The 22,616-nt window shown below is 43.1% G+C and overlaps 1 protein-coding gene across 2 annotated transcripts in view; it reads right to left on the bottom strand.

The window, feature by feature from the left end:
- Positions 1–1,040: 1,040 nt before the first annotated feature.
- The window catches only part of LOC124734776 (ribonuclease H2 subunit A), a 48,417-nt gene continuing 26,841 nt past the window's right edge, over positions 1,041–22,616 (bottom strand). The window contains exons 3-6 of one of the 2 annotated variants that reach the window (XM_047248560.1): positions 19,077–19,203; positions 18,794–18,980; positions 18,188–18,311; positions 1,041–1,198 (exon numbers count right to left, since the gene is read on the bottom strand). In XM_047248560.1, coding sequence (XP_047104516.1) covers positions 1,060–1,198; positions 18,188–18,311; positions 18,794–18,980; positions 19,077–19,203 — 577 coding nt within the window. In that variant the 3' untranslated portion in view covers positions 1,041–1,059. Of the gene's footprint in view, positions 1,199–2,930; positions 4,365–18,187; positions 18,312–18,793; positions 18,981–19,076; positions 19,204–22,616 lie in introns of those variants that run through there. The other variant, XM_047248573.1, reaches the window with a different exon arrangement.

Raw genomic sequence — 22,616 nt, 5'->3', positions numbered from 1 at the left:
GAATAGATTGTGACTTCCAATGTTAGCAGATGCTGCCATAGTCCATTGTCTCTGTGCAAGTGCAGCTTGCACCAAACTTGGCACAATCTATAGATCATTGATGTCAGACACACTCGAGTCGTGGTTGCTCACTGGTTTACATGTACGTATGAAAGGTGCACACACTTCAAGTAGTCGATTTTGACTAGTTAGCTGCTCATTTAAACTGGATTTGTGTGGTGTGATTACTGTGCTGGCTGTTGGGTGACCTAACACGTCGCCAACCAATGAGAGCTCACTAGCCAGAAATGGTCACGTTTACTTGATTCTGACCAAACACATTCTTCAAGACTCAGTGTTTGAATTTAAAATGTTGACAATGTGGCTCATGGAAAAGGCTCCATTGTCACGTACTGGCTAAAATTGTTATTCAATTGCTGCCATGACCTAGCAGCAGTTTTATCATAATTGTGCAGTGAAGCTAAACATTGCAAGTTGTATTGGGTATGTTGGTCAACTACATCAGCATTTTCTCTCATGTCTCCCCTCACAGCAACAGCCAAAAATATTCCCTTGACTGCTACCACTTGCGGTCAAACTGTCTGTCTTTTGTGCCACTTACAACTCGTTCTGTCACATCAAATGTCATTAGGAAGAAAACTGTATACAGTAAAGTGAGACATTGAGTAAGAAACTACAGCTGAGGTAAACCTTAATAGGAAGACACATCAAATTGAGGAATTTTTAGCATTGATCTTAGAGGTTTTTCGCAAGAGATATGAGTTTATTGTGTACAATCAAAGTTCCATTGTAGAATGATTTCACAGTCATATCTCCTCTACTTATACACTATCCTTAATGAGTCACATGTTTGTTATGCTGTCAGGTGTCATTCTGTCTTGCAGTGGGCAGTGGTCATAATGTTTTGGCTCTTGAGTGTACATAATCCAGATTTAGTTCCCTGTGTCAGTGCCTAATTTTTCAGAGAAAGTTTTCTCCCTGTTAGCAGCTGTCTCCACCTTCACACATACAGTTTTGGGAATCAAGGAGAAACAAGATACTTGTGTGATACACTTTTAATCACATCATTTCAAGATTTGAGAGTTTTCTATGTACAAAAAATGGATGTTTAGATCTCTTCTTTTTCTTCTCAACTTGGAAAAATGAAGTAATGCTTGTATTTGATTTGTCTGCTTCAGCATCGTCATCTTCTTCTTCCCTATAATTAAAATTTATTCTCAGTTATTTGCAATGTCAAAGAATACATTGGAAGTAAAACATTGTACATTCTGATGACAAATAAAATTTGATGCAGCATTAAACCATGAACCAAAATATCGGTCTGAGAGACCTTTAGGGTTCTTAATATGTCATTGGCAATACTGTTCTGTTTGCTGCTACCCCCTCCATGCTTTCCTCTCATTGGCAGAACGTAGCAAAAGCATTGCAGTTCAGTTTGTGGCTTCTCATCGTCAGTGTAGATGTATGTTGGACGAGGATAGAAACTGTCAGGATGTGTGGTATTAAAACTCATCCGAGTTTACCAAGTGATTTATTTTTTATAGCTACAGTGCCCCCGTTCCTCTCGGTCTGCGTCACCGGCTCCCGCAATGCTGAGGACACCACTTCGCTGTCTGCGAAATGGTTTGGCATGCAATGGCTGCCTCAGTGACCCGTGCAGTGCACTGCTGTGTGTCGGCCTTGTACAGCCACGGAGTTGTGATGACGTCAGGAGGCGTCTGCAGTCGACTCGGTGGTCTTCGCCCTGGTAGCTTCAGCTCTGCCTGTTAGGAGCTGCAATGCGGCCCCGGCGTGCTTCCTTGCCAGTGTGGCTAAGATCACGGTGACAACAAGCGCCTGAGATCCAGCATCTGAATCTGCGGCTCTCGCCTCGGGATGCCTCCAGCATTTGTCAGGAGCCAACAACACTGCCCACAGTAGTGAGCCGTGGCATGGCCTGCCACTGGCTGGATGCGGACCCCGCGTTGGCCTCAGATGGTTGAACCTGCGACTTGCCGTGGACTGGAATGCTGGTGCCTCATCTGCTGCTGTGTGTAGCCGGTGGTGTGACACGCCCCACCGTCCAGGAGAGCTGTCACACTTGAAAGCCTTGTTAGTGAACCGGCACCTATTTATACGCGGCTGTGCACCTCTGTTTCGATAACGCGCTGCTCCAAGTCATGTACTCAACACCTAGGTAGGCCAGTGGGCCCCTTCTGCCTGTAACTTGCACCATGCAAACCATTGGGTTTACTCTTTTCAGAGGGTCTACGGCCCCTGTGGCCTCCATTTTACTTCAAAACCATTGGTAAGCGTAACTTACTGTAACAGGCTCGCACCTGGTTGTAACTTGTGAGCTCAGAAATATTGCACCAAGTCTAAACTCTTTCCTATCTTAAACAGTGGTGCCGCTACATTATTCCCCCTTCGGAAAGACATGGTCCCCATGTCGACCTCTAACTAGTCTTAAACTTGTTTGAGTTGGCACGTACTTATATTTACTACTACTATTACAAGACTTAGATGTAGTCTAGTCCTCTTGAAGCACACGACATGAGACAAAACGTAAAAATTCCTTACTGGATAACCACTCTACTTAATGCTCGATCAACCTCTTACCTACCCGTCTTACACCCTCAGTATCCAATCCACTGGGATTTGGACTACCGTCGGTTCCCTCTTAGAATTGGGTCTCCTCCCGATTACAATGAAAAACACACTCAACAGAATTAAGGCTGTGATGGCACTTGGCAAAGAGGTGCTCAAAATGATCGCTACTTGTCGTTGCCTTTATCTATATTGAGCGACATGTTGCACAAGCTGTTTGGCTGATATGCACTCCTCTTGCTCTGAAATGAACTGGTTCATGGATCTCAACAGACCTGACTCTAGGGTTTGATTTAACAAGGTCAGATTCTGCCTTGGCTAAACTTGTAAAGTTGCTTGTGGCCAGTACAGCTGTGGCTGTGTAACATTCAATTGCGTGACTCCTGAAATTGACGCTGGCAGATGGAAGGTTGGTCCTATTATGTTACACTTACTTACATTGATTAAAATTCCGCTCCCCTCGAGCTCTATACATTTCGCTTCAGCAAATTCTCCCTGCTCAAAACAACTTGCTACTACTATTAATTTTTTGTAGGTGGAGAAGATCCTATCCATCCCGACCCATTGCAAGCTCAATTTTAGCTCCATGATGTCCCTTGGACAGTCTATTTCTTCCCTCCTGGCTAAAAATAACTGCACCGTGCATGTCTCTGGATTGGTGCTTATCACCCTGGCTGGACATACATTACCTTCCCTCTGTGGCAGCTCCATAATTCCTCCCTTGTCATCTTGGCGTACTGGCTGTTAACTACCGAGATCAGCAATACATCCTCAGTTTTTACTTCTACAAACTTGCTCAACACTCCCCACTTCACTGGACACGGGTGGACCATGTGACATTGAAACCTTGCATTTTACTCCATAACTGGGAATTGAATCAAAATATACACTCCTGCACGGGCTATTGTTACCTTTACTGTTTTAACAGGGTAGAAAAACGGCCAATTTTGCTCGCTGGGCTCCATTATTAAATATAACCCTGACGGTAGTTCCTTCTGTGCCTTGCGCGACCCGCGCAAATATTGATCTGGCGGTGACAAATCAGTACTTATCTGGCCTCGCAAAGTGTGATGCAGTGCTTCTTGCAGATTTGTTATCATTCCCTGTACATCCCACACACTGTCAGCAACCCCCTGCAAATCTAGGGCTTCCAGACACACCTGTAAGGTTCCCAGGTTACAATTTATTACATCTTCTGACGCCTTAACGTATTCCACTACCTGCCCTGCTAATGAACGGAGCAGCTGTGTGTTATTCAGGACTTCCCCCTCCCAATTTCCCTATCCGGGTTGCGTGCCATGCTTCCGCTGCTCTATTCCCCTCTTCTATTAAGTTGCATCACTGCTTCCACCATGTTGTTCATCTCCTTTATATCACTTTTGTCCGTGATTCCGAAGACTGTTTTCAATATTTCCCCCCCTGCGTTCAGCCACCCTTGTTTCCATCTTACCCGTGGCACCGCTTCCTCCATCCACCCTACCTGCTTCTGTAGTGTCTCATAAGCCTCATGCAATTTCTTATACTCCCTGGCTACTTCCTTCAGCATTCCCTTGCCCTCTGCACATTGCCTAAGCTCTTCAAACACTTCCTCAAGCCTCCTTACTTCATTCCGCATTTCCCATACATTCCATACCAACCTTAATGCTCACTGGTGACTTGACACCACCACATCTTCCTGCCTCGAGTACAGCATACCTCCATCCGGGTGCTGAACCCGCAAGGCGTCCAGCCCGATGATGAAGAGATGAATTACCGCCAACACTCCCTCAAAAAGACAGCTGTCCCCAGCAGGCTCAGAATACTCAAAAACACATACAACATATGAAAATACAATTTCTAATTAATCTACACAAACCCAATGATACAAAACACGAAAACAAAAAACTACAAATACTCTACTACTTTCTGGATCGCAAAGCATACGGTACATCATGCTGTACTGTATCTTCTTGGTTTTCCCTGTGCTGAACAAATCTGTTCCCTGATGGTGTTCGACAAAGGTCCTAAGACATCAATTCCCAACATAGAAAAATTAGATGTTGCTTCTCGCAATCATTGCAGCAGCACCTGTTTCTGACTCAAATCTGCTCTCTGCACACATGGTATACAAGTCTTGACACACTGATCCACATCTTCTTTCCTGTCTCTCCACCAATACCTTTCCCCAACTCTCCTATTCGTCGCTCTACCCCCACCATGACCACATGCCACGTGATCATGTACTTCTTTTAAAACCTCATTTCTCAGCTTCGCTGGCACTATTACCCTTGGCCCTAACTTTGTTTCCCTGTGCAGAAGACCGTCGTACATATTAAATTGTGACTGTGTCCAATACACTTTACAACCGTTATCGGCATCCTGTAATTCTTGCCACACTGCTAGGTCACAACCTATGACTTCTACTATTGCCACCTTTCTACTCAGTGCTTCTTCCCAGGCTTCTGCACCTCCTCGTAGTCGAATTCACTAAGTCTCACTGCCCACCTAGCTTGTCTAGTGGACAGGTCCTTCAACCCTAACAACCACTTCAATGCAGCATGATCTGTCACTACCCGAAATCTTCACCCATATAAATAACATTTACAATATGTGATTCCGTACCATAGATTACGCTAAGCATCTCCCTCTCTGTTGTTGAGTAATTGCTCTCTGCTGCATTCAACTGCCTAGACGCATAGGCTACATGATGTACTTTCCCATCAATTTCCTGACTAAGAACACACCGTAATGCTTAATTTGATGCATCGCATGCTAGAATAAATACCTTTTCAAAAGTGGAAATACAAGAACTGGACTTGATGTTAACACTTCTTTCAGTTTGTCAAACGCTTTCCAACACTCTTCTGTCCACTCAAATTTCACACCCTTCCGTAACAATCGGCTCGATGGCTGTGCTTAATCTGCAAAACCCTTCACAAACTTTCAATAGAAATTGCAAATTCCGATGAATGATTGCACTTCCTTAACTGTTTTTGGCTCCCAAAAATCCATTACAGCCTGTACCAACCTCAGATCTGTTCACACTCCATCCTTACTGATGATATGACCTAAATATTTCACTTCTCCAGGCTCAACGTCAAACGAGCTGCTCTTAATCGCTATAATGTCATCCATATAGACAAGACACTGCCATGGTTGCAAACACCTCAACACACTGTCTACCAACCTCTGAAACGTTGCTGGAGCATTTTTCAAACCAAATAGCATTCCAATGTACTGGTAATGGCCTTCAGTTTTTGGACGATCCTCTGGAGCCATATCTAACTGATGACCACCACTTGTCAAATCCTTCGTAGAAAAGTACTGGCACTGTCCTAAGTGATCCAAAGTCTCCAATATGTATGGAATGGGTTATGCATTCATTACTGTCTTATTATTGACGTATTGGTAGTCACAACAGAACCTGTATTTCTTAGTTCCATCCATAGATTTTTTAGGCACAACGACAATGGCCACTCCCCAGCAACTATTTCTATGCTCTATAATACTGTCCGCAAGCTGCTGATCAACGAAATCCTCCACAATCGGCTGAAAATACCTCGCTATGCTGTATGGTTTACGGTAAACAGGTGCCTTGTTTCCTGTTGGTATTCTATGTTGAACTAATGTAGTTGCTGGTAACGGCCCTCGCAGAAAAAACAAATCCTTAAATTCCCACAACAATTCTTCCATATGCTCTTTTTCTCCTGGTTTCAAATGCTTAACTTTGTTACGCAATGCAGTTCTATCAGCAGTTAATGGTTGATCGCAACGCCTACCTCTCGAACACCAGTCTTCATCATCTGGTAAATCCAAATTTTCTCAAATTCACATCTACAGCACTTCAATTATCCATGTTCATGGGGACTACTCGACCGTCGTTTCCCTCTTGTATGTGTACAATACTATGTTTCACAAAAGAACATAATGGATCCAAAAATTCATTATCCTCCAATGGTTCAATAACACATACCGTACCCACAGGTAGATTTGACTCCACACTTACCCAAAGCGACTTCCCAGTGCCACTAGACAAACACTCGTGCAATTTAAGCCTTAATGCTAATGTATGTGGTTCAATTGGTTTGCTCATTACGCTGAACACCCCTCGCGACAGCTCTGCACTGACAATAGTTTCCCATAGAAGAAATAACATTCCACCAAGTTCCACAGTTTGTTGTGAATGGTCAATTTTGGAATGATGTTGATGCAAGAAATCTACTCCTAGGATCATGTCCTAGCCCTCGCTTACCCATGGTACTACCTCCAAGCATGCATCAAATCGGACTTTCCCTAAATGAAAGTCAACTGACACTGACCCCGAAGGTGCAACCTATAACGTGATGGGTCTAACTTCCTTTGACCCATTAAACTCTTAGTAGCCACAGACACTTGCGCCCCTGTGTCCTACAAAATGTTAAACTTTTTAGTTCCTATGGATCCTACCATTGAACATTAAACCTCTGCATATGTATTTGTAGCATTGAAATTAAACAGGAGCTTCCTTAGGTGGTTCTTGGGCCCCCTCTGCCGTTTAACAATTCTCCATCTCTACATCATTCCACTTCTCCATCCTCCACACTGCTGATTTCCACCCCTTCCTTTATTCCTCGGTAACTGGGTACATTGCCTCTGACATGTCCCGTACGACTACACTCATAACATTTCACACCTACTGTAAACACTGGTTATCACGAACCCCCATTGCCACGTCTATTTCCTCATATTGGATTGCCAGCTGAATGGCTGAATACAAATCTTTTGGAGTGCCTTCACGCACTTTCTGTGACATATGCGCTGGTAACCACCTCAAAAATACATCAAGTGCCCTTTGCTCGATCTCTTGCAACATAACACCATTCGCCTCATCGCTCTGACCCAACTTTTAAGTATACTCGTTAATTTCTCTTATCTTGTCCGCAAATTTCTCTACTATCTCCCCCTGCCTCTTCGTCGTTGTACTCAACCTCTCCCTGAAGTACCGAGTGCTATTCTGTTTCTTGTATCTGTAAACGCCCCTCCTTCAACTGCTTAAACTGTCCTGCCTTCCTTAAGGCCTGAGAACACCTTACATATGTCTTCGCTTCACCCGTTAATCTAATCTTGGCTACATGTAACAACTGTTCATCAAACCAACCATTCATCACAGCTGAAGTTTCCAAGTTCTCAACAAACAAACGCACATCCTCAGATGCCTTGCCAGAAAATGGAATAATCAAACTCGAGGCAGATGGATCAATCTCCCGCTGCGGCACCCTAGGCAATGACGACTGATCAGATGTTTCCCATTCACTCCTACATATTAATTCACTTCTCATCTGTGCATTGTTTGCTGTCAATTGTGCTACCTTTTCCAACAAAATCCATACCGCTTCTGGTTCTGACACACCTTCCTTCCCTGACTCTGACACCGTGTTGCTCTCGTTCCCAGTTAGTCCCATTTCAATCTATAAAATCCCAGAGAAACAAAACATTTAACTACAAAAATCAACTGACTTCCTACAGCTCAGCATCTCATCTTACATTTTGTGCGATGATGTAATAGGAGGAGATAAATAAAACATCATACACAAACGTAATTAAATGCCACAAAAAAATCTTACTACCCCAAACACACTAACACTTACTCTGACAACGCAAAGAAAGAAAATGTCTAACACTCAAAAAGAAAAATTGGTCAATACTCACCATATATTGTGACTGTAATGCAGGCGGTGGGCTCAAACGTTGTACTGTACAGACGACGCCTGCTATTCTGACACCAAATGTAGAGGGGATGTTGGACGAGGAGGAAACTGTCAGGATGCATGGTATTAAAACTCGTCTAAGTTTCCCAAGTGATTTATTATTTCCAGCTACAGTGCCATGGTTCCTCTCAGTCTGCGACACCAGCTCCCGCAATGCTGAGGACACCACTTTGTTGTCTGTGAAACTGCTAGGCGCGGAATGGCTGCTTCAGCAACCTATGCAGCGCACTGCTGTGTGTCGGCCTTGTATGGGCGCGGAGTTGTGATGACGTCGGGAGGCGTCTGCAATTAACTCTGTGTTCTTCGCCCCTGTTGCTTCAGTGCTGCAATGCAGCCCCCCGGCGTGCTTCGTCGCCGGTGTGGCTAAGAACCAGGCAACAACAAGCACCCACGATCCAGCGTCTGAATCTGTGGCCCTTGCCTCAGGATGCCTCTGGCGTGTGTTGGGAGACAACAAGACTGCTCGCAGTAGTGAGCCATGGAATGACCCACTGCTGGCTAGCTGTGGACCCCGCGTTGGCCTCAGCATCTGCTGCTGGATGTAGCTGGTGGTGTGACACGCCTCGCCGTCCAGGAGTGCTGTCAAACTTGAATGCCTTGTTAGTGAACGCGCCTATTTATACGCAGCTGTGTGCCTCTGTTTTGCTAACACGCCGCTCCGAGTCATGTACTCATAACACCTAGGTAGGCCAGTGGGCCCCTTCTGCTTGTAACTTGCGTCATGCAAACCGCCGCTGTGTTTACTCTTTTCAGCAGGCCTCCATTCCACTTTGCAACTGATGGTAGTGTAACTTACTGTCAACAGACCAGTGCCTGTCTGTAACTTGTGCGGTCAGAAATATTGCACCAAACCTAACCTTTCCCCATCTTAAGCAGGGGTGCCGCTATGTCAGGTATGTATGTATGTAATTTTACGAAACGCACCGATCTATCTGACTGAGTGTTTCATATTAGGAATGAAATGGCTCAGTCTGTTAGACTGTATGTTTCGTATTACATGTAATTTTTTATAACTGCTTTCTTTTTGTGGTATATTTTAGAAGATGCGTCATGAATAATGCTTCAGCATGTGCTCATAAATCTACAAGAGGACAAAGGAATGAGAAAATACGGCACAGTGATGCCAATTTTGAGAAGGAACTTTCAGAGTGAGTGCAGCAGAGCAGCGATGAATCAGGGATGAAAATGATTACTCAGATGCAGATTAGGACTTTGTAATTACCGATGTGAAAGAAAAGGTTCAGAAAAGATAAAAGTATGGTAATATGCTGATAGTAAGTCAGAGCACTGATGATGTTTAAGACAACTGTGACAATATATTAAAGGTGAACGAGAACTAATTTGTGACAATACACATGGAAAAAAGGTCACACACCAGAAATTTTTGTTGGTTACTATACAAATATTGTGCTTCATTGTTACTGAAGACTAATATTGCAACTGTTTATAAAAACCATAGTTAATTTTGAATGAGAAGAACTTAAATAATACTCAGTCCGATGTTTCATAGGAAAATGAACAAAAATATTACCCTAAACACACAAACAAATTTTTAAAATGAAACCTAGGAAAAAATATGATGGAGGCAAATTCATGTCTCTCAGACCTGATGTTTCTCATTATGTGCTATCGACCTATGTTTCTGTTTAGAGGTTAGAACAGCACACAAAACATGAATGCATAATAGCAAAGTTACATTGACTCTCAAAAAACAACTGCATAACAAACTGTAAACACTGTAAAATGAGAGGACTATTGTTTTGATACACGAATGACTAAATTTCTGCCATTATCTGCCCATTCTGTCATTAGACACTCATGTAAAGAGAGTTATTAGTGTTCACTTTTTCAGACTGGTGCACCTGCTTAACCGACCTCAAGTTTATTCACCACGAACTCATACTGTAAAGAAATTTCTGACAACCTTTCTAAATCAAACATTAAATTCCCCACAGGAAAATAATATGGCACTGACAACAAATCCCTCACAATCACCACTAACTTCTGCAACACATCCCACCAACACTGTCTGAAAACAAATCACCTGACCAGTTACCTTTATCCTCACTCCCAACAGTGAAATTCCTCTTCTACAACACTCAGATCAATTATCCCCCACCTTAGGATAAATCAGCATAAAATAGGGATTGAATGCCTATAGAGTGTTTAAGTGGTAACATGGACCAAAAATTTTGTTTTTATGGGTCCCAAGTTAAAAAAACGGAATTTTTTTTTTGGTTGAGGGACCAAAGAGCAAGGTTATCAGTCCCTTGTTCATTTTGTGGTTTATCTGGACACAGTCACATCAGGCAGAAAATCTGAACTATTGTGATAGGATTTAGAATAGAGAAAACAGAGACACTGAAAGCAATACTAGTACCAGAGGTAAGAAATAACTACACAGCAATGATAGTATATGGGCCAGGCCGGGCTGTCATCCAGAAGGGAGATAACGATTAATCAAGGGATCATCTGTCGTGTGAGATAGCTTTCCCAAACCTGAACCCCTATGGGTCCAACACAGAAGTAAGTCAGTAAAGGGTAAACAATTCTTTCTAGCAGATGGAGAGATCTGTAATTGTGAAAGTGAAGAGGCTAAAAACCTAATGAACACTGGCGGCACTGACAATAGTAAAAACAAGGCGAGAGAAGTAATCAGATGGGTAGGTGTGTGGACGTAGTCTAGAGTGCCCTAGGGTTCAACATTCGTGGGAGGCATCCCTCCCACAACAGTCTGAACCCATATCTGATATAGTTGAAATGTTTAAGATGGGAATAAAACCCACTCTCACACTCTCTCTCTCTCTCTCTCTCTCTCTCTCTCTCTCTCTCTCTCTCTCTGTGTGTGTGTGTGTGTGTGTGTGTGTGTGTGTGTGTGAAGCAAGGGGGGGGGGGGGGGGCAGAGATCACCACCAGGACACCTGGCATAGGAGGCAGGGTTGAGCAATAACTGGGCCAACATGCTGCATGAGAAAAACCCCGACCTCCCCTCTCCTAACCAACAGCATAGCAGTCTAAAACATTAGATATGAAAAACTGCTTAACTGACCATACACCATCTACCAACATTAGAGACAGAATCTGCAATACCATGCTTGCCGTGAACAGACAAAAGGAAATTCACTTCACCAGGAAGTGAGCTACTGTCCAAAGCTCTGCATCACAATGTGAGTCTGGCTCATTAAATAACTATGGGTTCATCTGGTATGACGAAAGTAGATGTTACATAATAAAGTGGATTTCATCCGGTAGGAACCAGAGGACGAATGCTGTAGAGCTGTCGGGTCCTTGACAGCATGAAGTTTTCGAATGGGGTAAGAGCCCACCAGATGACGTTCCATCATCATGTGAGTAGAGGTCTTACCAGCACCTGGGAACATCAAAGCAAATGTTAGAGTAGTCACCTTTCTAACCAAACAGTTGACCCTCGTTCCCCAGGATACCCTTATGACTAGATAGCCTGAGAAAGAAAACTGAGCAGGTAGTACGACAGTCAGAAGATCATGAACAGCAGATACTGCATGGAGACAACAACATTGATGAATAGCCTAGAGACGTCTCATTAAGCCACTACAAATTGAAATGTGGTTGAGGAAGGTCTGTTTATTAAAATGTAGGGCTCTGCCAATGGCTACGAGTTTCACCATAGGAACATTATATGTCCCCAGCAAAATTGTTGTTTCATGACTGGTGGGAGATGTAGAAGCCTATTCCATCTTTGTAGAGTCATCAATATAAATGATGACATATCCATGATGAAATAAGATGAATATACAGGGGGGCACCCAAAAAATATGGGAAATTCGTCATAACACCTTTGATTTCTTAATATTTTTACACCACATTTTGATCATCTTCAAAGTATTCTCCACTGACCACAATGCACTTCTTCTAACGATCCTTCCATTGTTCAAACAGTTGTTAGATTCACTTATGCCTTTATGCCTTCCAGCAATTTTTGTTTTACCTCCAACACAGGGGCAAAACACTTTCCTTTCAGATCCCTTTTGAGTCTGAGAAACAGAAAGAAACCACAGGGAGCTAGATCCGGTTAGTAGCAGGGGTGGACAAACGGTGACATGCCGTTTTTCATCAAAATGGTTTTACAGAGGGGGTGGTGTGGGCCAGCGAGTTGTTGTGATCGTAGCGGTACCACCGTTTAATATAGGAAAAGGTTTAGATTCAGTGCAATATTTCTGAGCACACAACTTACAGCCAGGCGCAGGCCTGTTGACAGTAAGTTACGCTTACCAGTGGTTGCGAAGTATAATAGAGGCCATAGGGTCATAGATCCACTGAAAAGATTAAATGCAGTGGTTTGCATGGCGAAAGTTACAGGCAGAAGGGGCCCACTGGCCCAACCTAGGGGTTATGAGTACATGACTCGTAGTGGCGCGTTATCAAAACAGAGGCGCACAGCCGTGTATAAATAGGTGCCGGTTTTCTAACCAGGGGGATTCAAGTGTGACAGCTCTCCTGGACAGCGGGGTGTGTCACACTATCAGCTACACATAGCAACAGATGGGACGCCAGTGTTCCAGTCCACGGCGGGTCGCTGGTTTGACCCTCTGTGGCCAATGCAGGGCCCATAGCCAGCTAGCAGCGGGCCACTCAGTGGCACGCTACTGCGGGGAGTCTTGTTGGTTCTCAACACACGCCAGAGGCATCCCAAGGCAAGGGCCGCAGATTTGGCTGTCAGATTGCAGGTGCTTGTTGGCCCTGTGATCTTAACCACGACGACAAAGAAGCATGCACCAGGATGCCGTGCGTCTCCCAGCGAGCGGCACTGAGGCAATGGGGATGTGGGCCACTGAGTTGGCTACCGACGCATCCTGATATCGTCAAAACATCACGGCTGTATACGGCCAGCAGTATGTTGCACGGGTCGCTGAGGTAGCCCTTCTGCGCCAAGCTGCTTTGCAGACACGAAGTGGCGTCCTCGGCATCGGGGGACCCGGTGACACAGACAGAGAGGAATGCCACATTGTAGCTGGGAATAATAAAATGCTTGACGATCATGGCCGAGTTTCGATGCTGTGCATCCTGACAGTTTCCATCCATGTCCAACAGTCCTCCACTGCACGCCAACATCTACATTTGGCAGTGACAGCTACATTTGGTGTCAGAATAGCGGGCATTGCCTGTACAGTATGATACTCGAGCCCACCGCCTGGATTACAGTCACAAAATGTGGTGAGTGTTGACCCATTTTTCTTTTTGAGTGCTGGAAATTTTCCTTCTTTGCATTGTAAGAGTAAATGTTAGTGTGTTTGGGGCAGTAAGATTTTTTTGTGGCATTTAATTACTTTTGTATTGGGTCGAGTATGATGTTTTATTTACCTCCTCCTATTACATCATCGCACAAAACGTAAGATGAGATACTGAACTGTAGGAAGTCAGTTGATTTTTGTAGTTAAATGTGTTTTTTTTTTTTTTTTTTTTTTCCCCTCTGGGATTTTATAGGTTGAAATGGGACTAACTGGGAACGAAAGTGAAATGGGACTTACAGGGAACGAAAGCAACACAGTGTCAGAGTCAGGGAAGGAAGGTGTGTCGGAACCAGAAGCGGTATGGATTTTGTTGGAAAAGGTAGCACAATTGACAACGAACAATGCACAGATGAGAAGTGCATTAATATGTAGGAGTGAATGGGAAACCACATCTGATCAGTTGTTGTTGCCTACGGTGCCGCAGCAGGAGATTGATCCACCTGCCTCGAGTTTGATTATTCCATTTTCTGGCAAGACATCAGAGGATGTGCGTTTGTGTGTGGAAGGCTTGGAAACTTCAGCTGTGACGAATGGCTGGTCTGATGAACAGTTGTTATATGTAGCCAAGATTGGATTAACGAGTGAAGTGAAGACATATGTAAGGTGTTCTCAGGCCTTAAGGAAGGCAGGACAGTTTAAGCAGTTGAAAGAGGGGTGTATGCAGAGGTAACAGAAACAGAATAGTGCTTGCACTTTATGGAGAGGTTGAGTACAATGACAAAGAGACAGGGGCAGATGTTAGAGAAAGTTGCAGACAGAATAAGAGAAATCAACGAGTATGCTTACAAGTTGGGTCAGAGCGATGAGGCGACTGGTGTTCTGTGTGTAAGCAATTATTATTGAATAATTATTGTTCTGTTGCAGGAAGCCTCCTTACTTCATTCTGCATTTCCCCTACATTCCATATGTACCGGAGAAAACAATTACTGACCAAGGGACCAACTTCATGTCAGATTTAATGAAGGAACTGTGTAAATTGTTGAACGTTAAGAAGTTGAGGACGAGCGCATTGCATCCACAGGCAAACGGAAGGACAGAATGAGTACATAGAACAGTCAGGAAGATGCTCAGTTTCTATGTGGATTCTCATCACCGTCAGAGGGACGAGTATTTGAAACATATTGTATGAGGCTTATGAGATGCTACGGAAGCAGGTATGGTAGGACAGATGGAGGAAGTGGTGCCATGGGTAAGACAGAAACGAGCGTGGCTGAACGAGGGAGGGGGGGGGGGGGAGTTCAAAAAGTCTTTGGAACTGTATGTGTAACATAGTAGGAGCAACCTTCCATCTGCCAGTGTCAATTTCAGGAGTCATGCAATTGAATGTCACACAGCCAGCTGTACTGGCGAGAAGCAACTTTATGAGTTTTACCAAGGCAGAATCTGACCTTGTTAAATCGAACTCTGGAGTCAGGTCTGTTGAGATCCGTAAACCAGTTCATTTCAGAGCAAGAGAGTGCATATCATCCGAAGAGCTTGCGCAGCTTGTCGCTCAATGTAGGGAAAGGCAACTACAAGCAGCGATTGTTTGGAGCACCTCTGTGCCAGGTGCCATCGCAGCCTTAACTTTGTTGTGTGCTGTTTTCACTCTCATCAGGCGGAGAGCCAATTCCAAGAGGGAACCGACAGTAGTCCAAATCCCAGTGGGTTGGATACCGAGGGCGTAAGACGGGTAGGTAAGGGGTTGATCGAGCAATAAGTAGAGTGGTTATCCAGTACGGAATTTTTACGCTTTGTCTCATATCATGTGTTTTAAGAGGAATAGACCATGTCTAAGTTTACTAATAGTAGTAGTAAATATGTCAAATACGCACCGACTCAAACGGGTTTTAAGAGTAATTAGAGGTCGATCCGGGGACCAGGTCTTTCTGAAGGGGGAATAATGTAGCGGCACCACTGTTTAAGATAGGAACTAGTAAAGATTTGGTGCAAATTTCTGAGCTCAGAAGTTACAGCCAGGTGCGAGCCTGTTGACAGTAAGTTACACTTAATCAGCGGTTGTGAAGTAGAATGGAGGCCGCGGGGCCGTACACCCTCTGAAAAGAGTAAACACAGCGGTTGGCATGGTTCAAGTTACAGGCAGAAGGGGCCCACTGGCCTACCTAGGTGTTATGAGTACATGATTCGGAGTGGCACATTAGCAAAACAGAGGTGCACAGCCGCTTATAAATAGGTGCTGTTTTTCTAACGAGGGGGATTCAAGTGTGGCAGCTCTCCTGGACAGCAGGGCGTGTCACAACACCAGCTACACGCAGCAGCAGATGGGGCACCTGTGTTCCAGTACATGGCGGGTCGCTGGTTCGACCCTCTGAGGCCTACTGGGGTCCGCAGCCAGACAGTGGCAGGCCATTCGATGGCTCACTACTGCGGGCAGTCTAGTTGGCTCCCAACATACGCTGGAGGCATCCCGAGGTGAGGGCCGCAGATTTGGCTGCCAGATTGCAGGTGCTTGTTGTTCCCTGTGATCTTAACCATGATGGCGAAGAAGCATGCAGCGGGCCGCCCTGCGGATCCCAGTGAGCAGCTCTGAGGCAACGGGGACAAAGGGCGCTGACTCGGCTGCCGGCGCAACCTGAGGTCATCAAAACACCACGGCTATACATGGCTGGCACGCCACAGTATGCTGCACAGGTCACTGCGTTCCGCACCAAGCTGCTTTGCAGACAGCGAAGTGGCGTCTTCGGCATTGTGGGACCCGGTGACACAGACAGAGAGGAAAGCGGCACTGTAGCTGGGAATAATAAAACACTTTAAGACCACGGCTGAGTTTTAATACTCAGTGAACAGCCTGACTAAAGAGACCTGAGCACCTACTATCAAATGGATTTTCTGGATTCCCCACATTCTTTTTCTTCTCTGAAGATGCCAAAATGTAGGAGTGTTGTTCTTTATTTGTGTGTGTTTCTCTCAGCTTTATTGGCAACTGTCTCTACTGAAGTTTAGTACCGCCCAACCCAGGCTTCTCTTTCTGAATTTAACATTATACAGGGTTATTCTAAATCATGGACCCATTTTCCAAAATTTGTAAGTATTCAAGTACAAATCCAAAATGAACAAGCTTTATACCAATGAAAGGAGCAAGTTTCAAAGTTTTTGGTGGGCAGCAGAAGATGGGTGGTGATGGTTTCAAAAGTGGCCGGTAGAGTTTGCGCGGCAGTAGGGCTGTCATTCTGTTTCACTGTCAGTTGCGAGTGAGGTGGTGACAATGGAGCACAAGGTTTCCTTTGTCCTTGAGTTCACGAAAAGTGAGTTGCAAACTGCAGTGTAGGGGGCATTTCGTACTAAATTTGGTATTCAACCACCAGGTTGCGAAAGCATTAGCTGTTGGTTTAAGTAATTTAAACAGACTGGGAGTGTGCGCAAGGGAAAAAGCACAGGCTGACCGCGTGTGCCAGAGGATGATGTCTGACAGATTCGAGAATGTTTTGTGCGCAGTCCCAGTAAGTCTACTAATTGAGCCAGTCGAGAACTTTGAATACCCCAACCAACTGTATGAAAAGCTCTGAGACTGTGTTTGCTGTACAAGGCCTACTGATTACAACTTGTTCAGACTCTCAATCCCAATGACAAAGGGAAGCGTCTCGCATTTTGTTGTTATGTGCTAGCAAAGGTGGAGGATGACGCATTTCTATAGCGTGTAATTTTTAGTGTAGAACTAATATTCCACCTTAGTGGTAAAGTCAACAGACACAATGTTCGGATATGGGGTTTGGAAAATCCACAGTCACCATTGCAATACCAAAGACTCACCAAAGATCAACGTGTTCTGTGCCGTATCCCGTACAAAGGTTTACGGACAATTTTTCTTTCAGGAAATAACTGTAACAGGAATCACGTATCTGGACACATTGGAACAATGGACTGGAAGATTCCCAGGGCTTCATTTTTCAATGGGATGGAGCTCAGTGTCATTGGCACTGTATTGTATGAGGCTTTTAGAGTGACTCCCTTTCTCAGTGCTGGATCGGTCGCAGGAGACTTGAGGATCTGGCTCTGCATTTCTGGCCATCCCCTGATCTCTCACCCTGTGACTATTTCTTATGGAGCTATGTGAAGGAAGCTGTTTACACCCCGCCCCTACCAACCACTCTGAACGATCTGCAGAACCAGAACACTGCTGCCATGCACTCACTAACAGCAGATACACTTTCGCATGGATGGGACTGGTTTGGCTACTGTGTCGATGTTTGGCATGCAGCCAATAGTGGTCATATTAAACATTTATCACATTTCTAATTATTAAATAACTATTAAAAACTAATTAATAACAATTTATTAAACTTATTTCAAACATTATGAAAAAAGACTTTGAAACTTCCTCTTGTCATCAGTATAAAGCTTGTTCATTTTGGATTTGTAGAATAAATATGAAGTTTTGAAAATGGGTCTATCCTTTAGAATAACCCTGTACTTTAAGGACACACAGACGTCAATCATAACCTTGGTCACGAAGAGGCCAACATGGTATCTCTCAAATGTTTATTTAAATCACCTTGTGATCAATGAATGAGACAGAATGAATTACATGGCTAATATGTCAGAGTAGACTTTTGTCAGTCAAAGCTTTGACAGTATTATGATAATAATAAATATTTGTTTACGTACCACTCAACTTGCACAGCATTTTCTTGCAATATTTTATCTGCAGTCGACCAGCTAAATCTAACAAGTTGTGGAAATCCAAATACCGGGTCAATGTTCTCTATTAAAAACTTTTTAGTTACTGGGTCTGGAATTAAAAAGAATGTTTATACACAAAGTTGTATACAATTAATGAGCTATTGCAAATACTATTAAATATGCAGAATGCAAGCTAGTAGAAACTGGAATTGCTTAAAATGGAGAGGTAAATGCAAATCCTGCACCAAATAACCAAGTCACTGAAGACTGGCAATATTATGAGAAGGATAGTTGCTGCTTACCATGTAGTGGATGTGCTGATTTGCAGATAGGCACAACAAAAAGACTGTCAAACATGATGATGGTGAGCAGTAACTTTCCTTTTCACAATATTGTCATTATTCCGTCCTGGATTTTCCACTGTTTGATTCACTAAAGTTTGTGAGAGTAGATCAATTGCAATATATAATATCAAGTGATTAGTAAATAACCACATAGCTTATCTCTGTGCACTGCTCTGACCGTCAGCATACAAGGTCATGCAAGCATTTAATGTGATTAGAATAAAAGGTAATGTCACACAATTTATACCATTGGGGTATCCACTTCCAAATTCTTTAGCTGTTAGTTCCAACCCTTCTGTGAACTTCCATACTGAAAGTGCCCGGTCTCTAGAAACTTTAGCACATATGCTAGCGGCACTAACAATAGGATATGTAGCGTCAGCCTTCTTTGCCACAGTGATCTTAAGTTCAGGAAATATAGCAGAAAGCTTTGCCTGAAATTGAGAAAATGGATATAAATCATTATTTCCAAAATCCAAACTTCTAACTGATGAGAGCATTTGGTTGAGCATAAACTTAAAGAAGCTTACCTGGTACTTTTCTGGCATTCCAACTGTGTCAACATACACTTCTGCAATTCTAACACCTTTTGAACATGCACTGTTTATGAGATGCACTGTTGAATCTTGAGCAATCTGATTTAAAGAATACTTTTGCCTGGAATTGTTTAAAAAAATCAAAACAGTATTAAAAGACTTTACATGGACTCCTACATTAATTCTAATAAATTTTAAATAATGAAAACATATGTAATATCAAATGTTAAATTAAAATGTCTTTTCACATGAAAATACCTAACACCAAAGGACATTATAAAACTGATGTATGTTTGTTGCTCTGAGGAAGCAGAGGAATCATTCACTGCAGCTTATTTTCTTGAACTTTGTTTGAAATATGGCTTATGATCTTTGAAATAATCTTAATTTCCCTATATATCCCTTTTTGAACTGTTCTACAGATGAGACTTTATTGGCCCAGCACCAGAAAATAAGCAGTTTTGGGAAGAGATTGTACACTACGTATCACCAACCAAGATTTAATTGTGTCTCATTATTTACATTACCTTGAATAGCTAAGAAAATAAAAACGCAAATCTTACAGGTGGAAATTCGTATAATAGAGATTAAAATGAAATGCTGATCAGATAAAATGGATAAAATATTGTCTCCAATATAGAAAAAGCTAGACAAGCAACATGAAACAACTAGATGTAGTAAGAAGACCTGGAAAGGGTGATGGCTTAATCCAGCTGCAGGTTGTGAGACTCTGGGCCGTGAACACTGGTCAAAGTCTAAGTCAAGATAATAATTATTGGGAGCTTCAGCAATTTCACTCATCAGTCGCCAAGGCAGTGATTACAGAATGAAATAAGAGTTAAAGTGCTCTTCTGCTCTCCTGTACTGCTAACAAGGGAATGGGCCACTCTGTCAAGTCAAAACCTACTGTTCAAGCTGACTGAGGCTCTGTAATGGTGTGTGCAGCTGGAGTGATATGGGACACCTGAAATGTCTGGATACGACTCTGGCAGGTGACATGTATGTAAGTATCCTGTCTGATCACCTGCATTAATTCACGTGCATTGTACATTTCGACAGACTTGGGCAATTCCAGCCGGACAATGCAATGCACCTTACACATCCAGAATTGTACAGAGTGGCTCCAGGTACACTCTTCCGAGTTTTAACACTTCCGCTGGCCACCAAATTCCCAGAAATGAACATTATTGAGCATATCTGGGATGCCTTGCAACATACTGTTCAGAAGAGATCTCCACCCCCTTTTAGTCTTACAGATTTATGGACAGCCCTGCAGGATTCATGGTGTCAATTCCCTCCAGCATTACTTCAGACACTAGTCAAGTCCATGCCACAGTGTTGCGGCACTTCTGTTTGCTCGCAGGGGCCCTACTGGTATTAAGCAGGTGTACCAGTTTCTTTGGCTCCTAAGTATATAACAATTAAATAGGAAGAGTCTACCTAAAACTTTTAAAATATATCAGATTATCAAGCAGAAATGTTACTGAAATGGTACATTAACTTTCACATTCTCGCACACCTAACAGCACAAATTCATTACATATCAGAGGAATAATATAGGGGGGCAAAATACTAATAAACGCACACATGTTTAACAAATGATGTCATGTGATATACAGAATTAACCACCTAAAAAAACCATAACACTGAATTCATGCACTGCCAGTCTGGGGAAGAGCCCTAATACTACTCACCATGCAGTTGCCTGTGCAGCAGCAAGACCAAGTACACTAGGAACTCCGCTACCACCTCTTACTATGGCAACGGTGAACCATCCATTTCCATGTGAGAAAGTGTCATTTATATCCAAGCTAAAATTCAGAGAACATCCAAGAAATACACAAGGTCCATCGACAATGCGATTTTTCTTGTCTCCTGATGTTGTAAGTTCAATGTTTTCTATAGTTTTGTAGACTGTTGTGCGGGTACGACGATACCTCCTGTAGGGCATGTTGGCGGTATTCATTGCAGTTGCCTGTGCAGCAGCGAGATGCAGACTGAGCATAGCGCGAGAGCGCGCTTGCTTATATAGTGTGAGAAAACTTTGACCTTAGATAAGGACTCAGAGTTTTCGCAGTGGCCAGCGGGACGTTATCCCGGCCGCGCACACTAGCCATACTAGGTGTGCGCGTCCCCGCTGGTGCGCTGCCAACGCTAAGCGATAAGAGTGTTTCCATAACAAAACTGTTGCATCCTTGAGCCTATCATATAGATTATGACAGCACAAGAATTTCTCTTGTCAGAATACAAACTACAATGTATTAATGTGTGTCCCACTGATATTAGTACACTACAAATGTAGCAAACTAATCAGTATTGTCAATGTAGAAAATAATCATGTGTGGTTATAACAACATATACACATATGCCTGTTGGGTAAAAATTTGACTTGCAAAAGAGGATCCTAAATCAAATACCTTGAGATAAGGAACAAATGGTCAGAAATGGTAGACCTGTTTAGTTTTTATTGACATGAACAGCTGAAACATTATAACATTACATTACAATCCATTGACAGAACTGAAATCCGGGTTACCCTCATTGCTTTAATATAGTGATCATTCTATGGGTATCAACTGCTGCTCCGCCAACACATTTCACGTTACTGTTCGAAGTGCGTGTTTCATGTACTGCTTGGGTGCTCATTAATGAATATCCTCAAATCATCAATTTCATCAAATTTAATGTTTTATGTGGGGCTTGGCCAGAAATGAAAGTGACAGAAGCAAGACTCCAGACGACCAAGCATTAAGGAACAATTGCATTTTTAGTGCAAGTTGGGCAACACACAAGACGTTCATGTTGGCAAAGTTTACAGGAGGGGTTGTTGCAGCCAAAAGAATACATAACGGTAAACTGAGGAATGTGGGGCCAAGTTCTTAAGTGAAAACATTTTCTTTTTCCAACTTCTACATTATTTTCATGGTAAACAAGTTAAAATAACGCTCAGTATATTTATTAATATTTTATAAAAAGCATGAAACAGGAAGGCAAATGAAAATCTGGGACTAAAAGCAGATTTCAAAAAGGGAGTGTAAGGCATACATGAGATCTTTGTCTATAACATTAAACACATTATTTTACAGCTGACAATTTACACATCATCTTTAACAGTTCCCAGGAACAAGCTGGATCTTTCTGGAACATAAGCATTCCCATCCAACTCCTCCACACTTTTCAGCCCTGCATCCCTTGGTCTTCCTGTTTATCATTTCCTTACCTCTTCATTTCATATATCTTGTTGGGAATCCTCTTTTTTCCATTTTCTTTAAGTGCCCATACCATCTAAACCTTGATGTTTCTATCCCATTCTGTAGGGGTTCCGCTTTCACTAATTCCCTTAACCTTTCATTCCTCAACCTATCTCTCCTTGTTCCTTCTGTTCTACTTCTGAGGAACTTCATTTCAAATGCCTATAATCTGCTTACATCTATTTTCTTCATTGCCCATGTTTCAGACGCATAGGTCAGAACTGTGATGTAGTAATGCCTATACACCACTTCATTGCTTTTTTCTGGGGCATCTTTATTCAAA

This window comes from Schistocerca piceifrons, chromosome 1 (assembly GCF_021461385.2).
Source record: "Schistocerca piceifrons isolate TAMUIC-IGC-003096 chromosome 1, iqSchPice1.1, whole genome shotgun sequence".
Lineage (NCBI taxonomy): Eukaryota > Metazoa > Arthropoda > Insecta > Orthoptera > Acrididae > Schistocerca > Schistocerca piceifrons.
This window is presented reverse-complemented; position numbering and strand designations above follow the sequence as displayed.